Raw genomic sequence first — 11,178 nt, 5'->3', positions numbered from 1 at the left:
CATATATTCATCGCTCTATTCTTCTAATGAGTTATAAGTGATTCCTCCTGTTGATGTAATTTTTTTTTTTTTTTACAATTAAATCATGTAAATATATATATATATATAAAAACAGATATACATTATATAAAACGGTGCAATTAATTATATTATAATCGTTATATATATGATCCTATGTCTCCTTGATAATTTTGTTTATGGTATGACTTTTTTTTTACACATATTATAAAAAAACAAGCGCATGCTATCGAATCAGAACACACACATTTTTTTTATTTTTTTATAAAAAACATTCATTTTCATATATTGTTAAATAAATTATAAAAAAAATAAAAAATTGGAAAAATAAAATCAATTAAATGGTGAACATGAGAAAGCAAAAAAAAAAATATATATACATATATAAATAAGATGCATAAATAAAGAAAAAATTAAAATAAAAAATAAACACAAACAAATAGATAAACGAACAAACAAACACATAAACAAAAGAACAAAAAAATAAACACACGAATAAACATACGAACAAGTAACAAGCGAACAAATATACGCTTTTATTTAAGAATCCCTCTAATACTGAGCAAGAAAGGAAATGCGACTTAAAAAAAAAAAACAAAACAAAACAAAACAAAACAAAATATACATATATACATAACTTATTGACAGATAAATAACGAAAACAAAATATACATTTACTATTAAAAATTTGATAAAAACGAAAGAAGCATTTTTAATTTCGTAATATGTTATTAAGCTAAAATTTTAATTTTTATGTATGTCCTTATATAATATTGTACTTATATTTGGCAATTTTAAATTGATAAAAAAAAAAAAAAAAAAAATTTACATATAAATAAATATATATATACATATATGTATCAAGCAATTTTAAAACAGGCCAAAAGCTATCGTTACAAGTGCAGTGTACTTATATATTTACATATGTATTAACAAAACACGTTACATATAGCCCCCTCTATATATACTAGCTACGATTATAAAAAAAAAAAAAAAAAAATAAAAAAATAAAAAAAAGAAAAGCAGCTCCAAACCATTTCTTTTCTAACAGAAAGCAGCCTGAAAAGTCAAGCTGCAAGCATGGATATGCAAGCTGGAAGCTTTCATATGTAAATGCCAGCAGCTGTACCTGGAAGCCAGATACATTCAATTGTGGATTCCTGCTCCCTTTTCCTTATCACCATGTGCGTAGGTATCACAGCACTGGCCAGGTAAAGCCACGTGTGCAGGTGTCATGGCGACAGCCAGGTAGAAGCCACATTTGCATAATAAAAGATTAGGGTGCGAGGGCCAGTCTTTTCACAGACTATGTAAATGACACACCTGGTGAAACCAGCCCCCTGGGCTTTATGTAAATCAATCACGGCCTCCTCAAGCCTCAATACAAAATCAATCATGTTCTGCCCCAAAACCCGGAAACCCTCTCTTGGGCCACCCGCTTTCTCATCCTGAGGAAGCTTTCTCTCTCTTCCTTTTTGTCTATTAAACTTTCCTCTCCTTAACCTACTCCACGTGTGTGTCCACGTCCTTAATCATCTCGGGGTGAGACAATGAACCACAGGTTTTCCCCAGATAATGAAGTCATTTCAATACCGGACCGGCCTTGATTCTGAGCCCATAGTAAGAATACAACAAATTTCTGTTTTTAAAATTATTGGCTGAAAATTGTTTTTAGAAGAGGGTAATTGGATTGAACTGTGAAGTATGGGCAGACGTTTTATAAAAGAGAGGAACGGAGAGGTCATTTGGGTGGGAAACAAAATGAACAAAGGCAAAGAGAAAAATGTTGGCATCTTCTGGAATCATGGAAAGAACATCCTAAGAGGTGAAGGTTCCTGGAAAATAACTGGCATCAGGGTTGTATAAACCATGATGAGAAAGACAAATGATGATAAAATATCAGGGAGAAGCTGCTCTTTGCCATGCCTTTGCATTAACCTCCTTCCAACTTTGTGTCTTCTCCCCTTTTCCCCAGTTTATCACGGGGATGGACAGGATGTCAAGTGCTCCCTTGGCTATTTCCCCTGTGGGAACATCACAAAGTGCTTGCCTCAGCTCCTGCACTGTAACGGTGTGGACGACTGTGGGAATCAGGCCGATGAGGACAACTGTGGTGAGTGAAGCCCCTGCAGTCACGGTGAGAGAAAGGGGCAGAAAGGACTGAAGGTGAAGTAGCTGGGACTTCCCTCAACAAAAAGACAAAACTAAATTGAAATACAAAACATATGTTGCTTAAGGAAATCTTACACTTATTTCAATAGCTTAAAATATCCACTCTTTTTTTTTTTTTTTTTTTTTGAGACAGAGTCTTGCTCTGTTGCCAGGCTGGAGTGCAGTGGCGCGATCTCGGCTCACTGCAAGCTCCACCTCCTGGGTTCACGCCATTCTCCTGCCTCAGCCTCCCGAGTAGCTGGGACTACAGGTACCCACCACCACGCCCAGCTAATATTTTGTATTTTTAGTAGAGATGGGGTTTCACTGCGTTAGCCAGGATGGTCCCAATCTCCTAACCTCGTGATCTGCCCGCCTCTTCCTCCCAAAGTGCTGGAATTACAGGCATGAGCCACAGCGCCCAGCCTTAATATCCACTCTTTTCTATGTAATGGTATCACAGCCAATATTCCAGGCAAGTGATGGTTGCTCATAGAGTAAGTTTTAACCAAGATTGTCCAACCCACAGCCCCGAGGCTGCATGCGGCCCAGGACGGCTTTGAACAGAGCCCAACACAAATTCATAAGGCTTTTGAAAGCATTAGATTTTTTTGTGATTTTTTTTTTTAAGCTCATCAGCTATCATTAATGTAAGTGTATTTATTTGTGGTCCAAGACAACTCTTCTTCCAGTGTGGCCCAGGGAAGCCCAAAGTCTGGACACCCCTGTTTTAACCCAACAAACCTGTCCAAATAAGGTGTTAGAAGCAGAATACTGTTGAAATTGAGAATACAGGAGCCAGACTGCCCAAGTTTGAACTTGGGTACAACGATAACCAATTATGTAAAGTTGAGAACATTTCCTAGCCTCTCTGTGCCTCAGTTTCCTCATTTTATAAAAGGGTGTGGTAATTGTGCCTATACTATAAGAATTCAGGAAGATTAAGAGTACAGAATTAGGACATCTAGGAGGTGCTATCTAAGTGTTGGATGCTGTTGCCCTTTCTTTTGGGAAGAAAAGTGAGTCCTTCTAAAAGAGACAAAACAAACAATATGTAAATACAACTTACTACTTAACCAACAACCATACCTCTGGATTTATAAAGCTGGTAAGTAGGGCTTCTGGCCAATTTGAATATACGAAAATAGCTTTCAGTTAGAATTTTGTTCAAACTTCTGAAGCCCTAAAAATACAAAGTTAGAACCTGAATTGTTTGGATCTGAGTCCCTGGGAAAATAAACTTCGGTTAATAATGTAATACAGTAAGATTTCTCACCTGTCAAGAAGTAAGGTACTCTTTTGGAGGACAAAAAGATGCATAACAATGTTAGTAAGCAAAGTGTCACATAAATAATATACGCTGATGAGGCCTTGCTGGGATCACTCCCCCAAGTAGTTCAGGCTTTTTAAGAAACTACCTTGAAGGATTTAAGTTTCCGTTAACATAAAATAAGATGAACACCAGGCTTGAAAATCCTCCTACCTGAAAAAAATCAGCTGGGTCACACAAGCAAACCTTAACTGAGCTTATTTCTTGAAAACGTAACTGAAACTTAGGTTGTTTCTTGTAAATGCCTCTGATAATCACAAACAAAACTTAAATCGTCTTTCTAAAGTGGTATAAGGTAAATCACTTTTAACCAATCCCCTATCACCTGGAAACCCCATTGTAATAACCAGTCATGGAAAAGGTTGAAGAATTTCCTCATTTTCACTTTATGAGCAATCCTATAATACATGCCTCTGAGCTTTCCTACCGCCTGGGCTGAAATCTCCCTGATACCGAGTTGTACTTTCTCTTGCTGTATGATAATAAACTTTTAAATTTTTATAACTCGATCTGATTTTATTTTTGACACTTGTTAGTTTGAAACACTATTTCTATGTGATGGTAGTAACTCAAGTATAACCACACTATCTAAACTAGTGAGTTTAAGCTACAATTGTATTTGATTTGGATGGCTATAAATATGTTTACATTATTTTTAAAAATAACATCTTGTTAAAATAAATTAATATTACATAATGTTTTAATTAGATGAAACAGTGTTTTGCCCACTGCCAGCCAATTCCCCCTCGACCTGCTGGCAATTCAAATAGAGAGTTCTAGACAGAGCAACAGGAAAATTTCACTCCAATTAAAATGGTAGCTGGAAGCAGGAAAGGAACGTGGTGGGAGTAGCAAATTTATCAGCAAATGTAGCTTCTCAGTGGAAAAAAATCTTGGAAACTCTAGCTTTAGTGCTAAGTTTAAAGAGGCCAAGTAGCAAAAGTAGCAATCCTTACAGTAATAATCCTTAAAATCAGGCAAGTTTCTCAGGATTCACCAAAAAGCACATTTACACAGAAGCAATAGGGCATTGGGGTTTCAGACAGAAGTTCAGTAATCAGAGTTAAACGCTAGCTATAAAGCGAGGCAAAGAATGGCTTGTTTTCTTTTCTATAAAACGGGAATGATAGGAGCATCCATGTTCATGGGTTGTTAACAGGATTCCATGAGATAATGTATCCGAGATGCTTAGCAGAGTGCAGGTACTCTGGACTGAATGCTGGGGTCCCCCATAAAGTTCATATGTTGAAGCCCCATCCCTCAGTGTGATAGGATTTGGAGATGGGATTTGGGGGATGTAATTAGGAATACCTGAGGCCATAAGGGTGGATTAATATCCTTATGAGTCTTAAGGGAGCTTGCTTCATCTCTCCACCATGTAAGGAAACAGCAAGAAGTCTGCTGTCTATAAACCAGAAAGTGGGCCATCACTAGACGTGACTACCAGCACCTTGATCTTGGACCGTCCAGTCTCCAGAACTGTGAAAAATAAATGTTTATGTTTAAGCCACCCAATCTGTGATACTTTGGGGTTGTAGTGACAAGAATGTAGGTTTGGTAGCGGATAAATATTTGGGAAAAGGTCCCTTTGGAGACGTGAAGGGCGGTAAATGAAGTAATGTTTTGTTAGTTGAGGAAATGGCAGTTGGAGTTGTGCACTGACCTAAGACTACAGTCCATGAAATTAGCACTCAGTAAATGTTACCTAGTGTATCAGTTAGCTGAATTATATTACAAACATAGTGGCCTAAAAAGTAACCATTTATTTAGCATATGATTCTTGGGGTCAGCAATTTTGGATGGACTCCACTGAGATAAGCCAGGCAGTTCCGGTTTCAGCTGGATTTTCTTATGCACCTGCAGCCATCTGTGGATCAGCTATGCCATGATGTCTGGGACCTTGTCTGTGTCCTTGATTCACTATTGCCAACATTTGAAAACTCTCAAGTCCAGTTTTGGAAATCTGGGAAAGATCATAATTCACTCTTATAAAGACATGTCTATGTAAAAAATAACTATTTCAATTTGTTACTGATCTTCTTATGCCAGAATCACATAACTTTCTTGAAATTCACCAAGACCACTAGATCTCCAAAAGTAGTCTTGAGACCAAACTCATCAACATCACCCAGGAAATTAGAAATACACATTTTGGCCAGGCCCAGTGACTCACACCTGTAATCCCAGCACTTTGAGAGGCCAAAGTGGGAGGATTGCTTGAGTCCAGGAGTTGGAGGTCAGCCTAGGTAACATGGCAAAAACCTGTCTCAATTTTTTTTAAAAAAGAAACAATAATTATTTTAAAACATTTATATAAAAAATTTTTTAAAAGAAATGCAAGTTCTCAGGCTCCATCCCAGACCTATTGAATCAAAAGCTCTGTTTTAATAAGAGCCTCGTGTCATTTAATACACACTAAGTTTTGAGAACCGTGAACCTAAACCCAGTGAGCAGAAAATCAGGAATGCATGCAAAATGGTAGCAACAGCAGAGATACAGTAGAATCAAGTTTTCAATATGATACACAAGCATTCTAACTTGCTCACAAACTCCATTATTATCCATTATCTACAATTTTTAGCTCCTCTAGGAAAACCGGTACTGTAGTAGTGGCAGTCATCTAGAAATAGAAAAAAAAAAAAAAAAAATTAACCCCGTTCAAAACCTCAAAGATGCCCAGTTGGCATGCTGCTGTTGTCCATGCAAAAATAGGCTGGAACTTTCCAGGAAGGATGGCAGACTTTCATCACCATCTTTAGAGTCCAGGTGATGGAAAAATTATGAGATGCAGTTATTTCTGCTTGTCTCTAATTGCTTTAATTTCCCTTGTGAGCTGAGTGGTTTTTTCCTTCATTTTACAGTATCTGGATCATTTATGCTCCCAAGGCTGTTTCTTCTTCTCCTTCTCCTTCTTCTTCTTTTTTTTTCTTTTGAAATGAAGTCTCTCTCTCTCACCTAGGCTGGAGTGCAGTGGCATGATCCCAGCTCACTGCAACCTCTGCCTCCAGGATTCAAGTGATTCTCCAGCCTCAGCCTCCTGAGTAGCTGGGGCTACAGGTGTGTGTTACCACGCTCGGCTAATTTTTTGCATTTTTAGTAGAGAAGGGTTTCACCATGTTAGCCAGGATGGTCCCGATCTCCTGATCTCATGATCCGCCCACCTTGGCCCCCCAAAGTTCTGGAATTACAGGCATGAGCCACCACGCCTGGCCAACTTCTCTTCTTTTAAGTCACCAAGTTTGTGGGAATTTGTTACAGCAGCCCTGGAGAACAATGCACGTTAGGACAGGACATGGAGAAGGGCCACCTTCTGTGGGCTTAAAGAGACATTATTAAGGTCGACATAAACTCCTGGTCCAGATTAAAGTGAGCTTAAAATTTAGTCTTAGTGAATTTTAGACAGAATTTCCAGTGAGCTGTTCTTATGCATAATTGTATGTGGCATAAAACCTCCTAAAGACGATTTTGCTTCACTATTCAGTTGCAGTTCTGGATTGTGCTAAACTTGAACCACATGGTTTTTACCAGGTGTTTTGTATTCTTTTATGTTATGGCGAGTCAGGTATGGCTAGAAGAGACACCAGGGAGGCTCAGAAACACAAAAGTTTATTATTCCCACAGGTTCTAGAGACAGGAGGCAGGGCATACCATACAGGGCTAGATAGGAAAGACACCAGGGTGGTCAGGAGGCAGAAGACAGGGGTGAGAGGGGAGGCATCAGGCCAGAGCCTTTATTGGGATTTCCGAGGGAAATGCAAGGCAGTGCAAGGTGAGCAGCTTAAGATGTGCTGGTTTGAATAATTTTGGAGGGCTCTAAACTCTAGCGGTGGTCCTTACTTCCCTGCTACCTGGGCCTAGGATGATGAAGCGGAGGACTGTTGCCTCTGGGATGTGTGGGCTAGTCATCAGAGCTCTAGGTCTGGATTGGTTAGCTTGCATATCAAAGGCATGCTCTGAGCACCCTTTGCTCTCTAAGAACTGACAACCCCTGGGAAAGACCATCTCTTACTAGCCTAGAAAGATTTTTTAAAAGATGTTAAATATAATATACAGAAAAAAGTTTTAAATATACAATCTACCAAGTCTTTCTTGAGTTCAACTTTGCCAGCACTTCCTTCCCTGCCTCCCACTTAGGAAATGTACACAGAAAGTTACAGCAACAAAAAACAATGAGTAGAAAGTCAACTTTACCATGTAGCAAAAACTGCCCTCTGCGTATGAATGCTTCTCTGGGAAGCTCCTTGAAAGTATGAACATTTTCCCATGTAACGTTTTCTATTTCAGCTCCTTCCCAATGTGATCTTAAATGCTTTGCCTTCCCTCCCCACCACGCCGGCCTTTGTTGTCTGTTAGTAATAGTTTACTTTGCAATTTTGCCATTCACTGTGTATTTTAGGTTTGAAAAGACATCTTGTGTTCTAGGTTTGTCTATGCATGACTATTTATTATTATTATTATTATTGAGACTGAGTCTTGCTCTATCGCCCAGGCTGGAGTGTAGTGGTGCGATCTCGGCTCAGTGCAACCTCCGCCTCCCGGGTTCAAGCGATTCTCCTGCCTCAGCCTCCTGAGTAGCTGGGATTACAGGCACCTGCCACCACACCTGGCTAATTTTTAGTAGAGACAGGGTTTCACCATGTTGTCCAGGCTGCTCTCGAACTCCTGACCTCAAGTGATCCACCCGCCTCGGCCTCCCAAAGTGCTGGAATTACAAGCATGAGCCGCCACACCCAGCCTGTGCATGACTATTTGTGACACTATATTCTGATCCTCCTAGGAATATTTGGTTTTGTCTAATAAGAGTTGTAATAATAAAATTAATAGTGTCTTCTATTTTTTGGTATTTATTATGTTTCAGACATAGTCCTAATCCTTTAAGTACATTCTCTCATTTCCTCCTTACTATAAATTAGACATGATAAGACTATTTCCATTACACAGGAAAGAAAAATGGAAGTACAGAGAGATTACGTAACTCTTCTGACATCATGGTTTGCTCAGAATTCAAACCAAATGCTTGGCTTGTTCTGTTTTGTTTTTTGATTGGGAGGAAAGAACATGCTTATGATATTAATCATTGTGGAGTAGGGCCTTCAAACAAATCTCTTATTGATAAAATTTGAATTCTATGAAGTCTTCCCTTTAAGGATTTTGGTTTTAAAAAGGTAAATTATTTTTAACTTTCTTTTAAAAATATATAAGAGATTAGATGAACTTCCAAACCTAAAATTGCAAGTATTATAGTATGAATAATGAATAATATTTTTATAACACTTTCCATTTTGAGTGCTTTATACATTTTACCTCATTTAATCCTCATGACAACCCAGGAGAAAGGGACTGTTTTTGTTCCCTTTAAAGATGGGGACATTGATGCCTTGCATCAATTTCATCCACATGGTAGATGTCTGTTTTGCATTGTTATAAAGGAATAGTTGTGGCTGGGTAATTTATGAAGAAAAGAGGTTTATTTGGCTCATGGTTCTGCAGACTTTACAAAAAGCAGGGTGCCAGCATCTGCTCAGCTTCTGGTGAGGGCTCGGGCTGCCTCCTCTCATGGCAGAAGGGAGAGGGGAGCCAGTGTGTGCAGAGATTATATGGCGAGAGAGGAAGCAAGAGAGAGGAGGGGAGGTACCAGGCTCTTTTTAACAGCTAGCTCTGTTTTGAACCAATAGAGCGAGAGAGAAATCATTCACCTCAAGGGACAGCATAAATCTGTTCATGAGTGACCCACATTCATGATCCAAACTAGGACCCACCTCCCAATACTTCTGATACCACCACACTGGGGATTACATTTCAACATGGTGTTGAGTGGGAACAAACGTCCAAACTATAGCAGTAGATATGACAATCAACTCAAGTTCTCGAGTGAGAAATGCAAATCTTTATTTTTCTATGGCCAAAGATAATTTCTGCTACAAGTCTTCATTCTTCCAAGTGGTAGAAGTCTAAACCAAGCCAGTTAAAGGTCTGATTCATTTCCCTTCACCTGGGATTACAGTTGAGCTCAGCAGTCTCTGTGGTACCAGGACATTGTGTGGGGGGTCTGGTTGTCTGTTAATCAGCTGATGATGGCGCATCCCCTAAGCTATGCATAAATCTATCTGGTCCTCTGCCAGAAGTCGCCACTCTGTTATCTCCTGTCTGTCTCAGGCCCTTTCACATCCAGTGCCTCTCCTGCCTACATCTGTGGCATTCTGGGGCTCACAGGAAACATTTAGTACTCCTGAGCCAGGCTGAGCCCGGGAGAACTTTCATGCTCATATTTAGGTCCATCTGCCTAGGCTCTTATGGCCATGTCTCCTCTACTATTCCCATGTCAAGCCAAAGTGTGCCATAATTCTGTGGGTCCCGCCATACATAAGGCCTCTACTTAGCAAAGGATACCAGGCTACCCCTGCTTCCAGAGCCCAGAAACCAATGTGGGAAACATGTGGTTTCCCCTAGATTCAGCCCGAGGAGGGAAGGAAGAAAGACCCCTCCACTCTCTCTTTCTGGTGCAAGTCTCTTGTTAAGTCTGTGAACAGCAAAGCTCAGTTCTTCTCTTTTTTGGTTTTCCATATCTATTGTCAATGATCAAATTTAAGCATTTAAAAATTGAACACCAAGAAATTTGACTCCCTTATTATCTGTAAACTTCTGTCTCATCCCTTTCAGGCAGTGAAAGTGGTTAATTCTAGCTGCCTAGGATAGGAAAAGAGGCAGAAAGTGCAAGGAATTTAAGAGAAGGAAAACTTTGTTAATGCCCCAGAGTATTTTTCCTGTCACTGGCTTGGCACTTACTAATGCATGAGAATTAGATAAGCAGTACTTATTTATGGGTGTGATGGTGATGATACATATTTTCAAATAAGATTATAAGAATGTTTGAAGTATGTCAAGCCCTTTTAAAATTTCCAATTGGTCCTGCCTTTAAAATTCTGGAATATTAATTATTCCATCATTTCCAAAGTACAACTTATACAGCTATCAGAATGATGGCAATGCCAGGTGGTTTGATGGAGACGTTAGCTGTTCTCATTTTAGAATATTCCACTAAAGTTGGTGGTTTGTCTTGTTTTCAAGATAAAAGCACAGAAGGATAGACATTACATGCCTGTATCAAAATATCTTATATACCCCATATATATATATATAGACTGACCGTGTACCCATAAAAATTAAAAATGTAAATAAAACACAGGAGGAAAAATGACGTGAGTCATAAATATGTGTATTAATGTATAATCATGCATTGTATTTTCAAAATTTTCTGGTTTTCTATTTATTATTCTCAAAATACCATTCCAAATACCTAAGTAGCTGAACCCTAGGCTTTTCTGAAAATGCGGACCTAGCTTTAACCTCAAATTTGTTTATTTGTGTTTATCTAATGATACTTAAACTATGTATGGGTTACCACCGTAAAGATTTTCCCCTCAGAACACTTCCTCCTATATGGGACAGAAAAGGTAATTTGTTAGCAGCCTCAGTTTCCTTTAAAAGATGCCCAGGATTATGTCATGTCCTTTGATTTCCATAAAGAGTTGCCTCCAAAAGGTATTGAGACCCCAGAAAAAGGTATATGTATTCTGTCCTGCAAACTGCTGTTGTTGTTAAATTCAAAGAAACTCCATACAGTTTGATGAATCCTCTGCCTGGCCAGCCTGCATTCCAAGGTTTACTCCGGTGGCCTA

General features: G+C 38.9%; 1 protein-coding gene across 11 annotated transcripts in view; it reads left to right on the top strand.

Annotated features, from left to right (window-relative positions):
- RXFP1 (relaxin family peptide receptor 1) overlaps positions 1-11,178 on the top strand; it is a 139,254-nt gene that overhangs the window by 56,300 nt on the left and 71,776 nt on the right. For 6 of the 11 annotated variants that reach the window (XM_023226473.1, XM_023226436.2, XM_023226454.2 and 3 more), the window contains one exon: positions 1,994-2,131. The exons of 1 other annotated variant lie outside the window; for it this stretch is intronic. Coding sequence is in view for 4 of the 10 variants with exons in the window: in XM_023226436.2 (XP_023082204.1) it covers positions 1,994-2,131 (138 nt within the window). In the remaining 6 variants the exon portion in view is untranslated. Of the gene's footprint in view, positions 1-1,993; positions 2,185-11,178 lie in introns of all 11 variants that reach the window. 4 more of the 11 variants (XM_023226515.1, XM_023226500.2, XM_023226511.2 and 1 more) reach the window with 2 other exon arrangements.

The sequence above is a fragment of the Piliocolobus tephrosceles genome, chromosome 3 (assembly GCF_002776525.5).
Source record: "Piliocolobus tephrosceles isolate RC106 chromosome 3, ASM277652v3, whole genome shotgun sequence".
Taxonomy (NCBI): Eukaryota; Metazoa; Chordata; class Mammalia; order Primates; family Cercopithecidae; genus Piliocolobus; species Piliocolobus tephrosceles.
The sequence above is the reverse complement of the archived record's forward strand: the minus strand, read 5'-3'. Positions and strand labels throughout refer to the sequence as shown.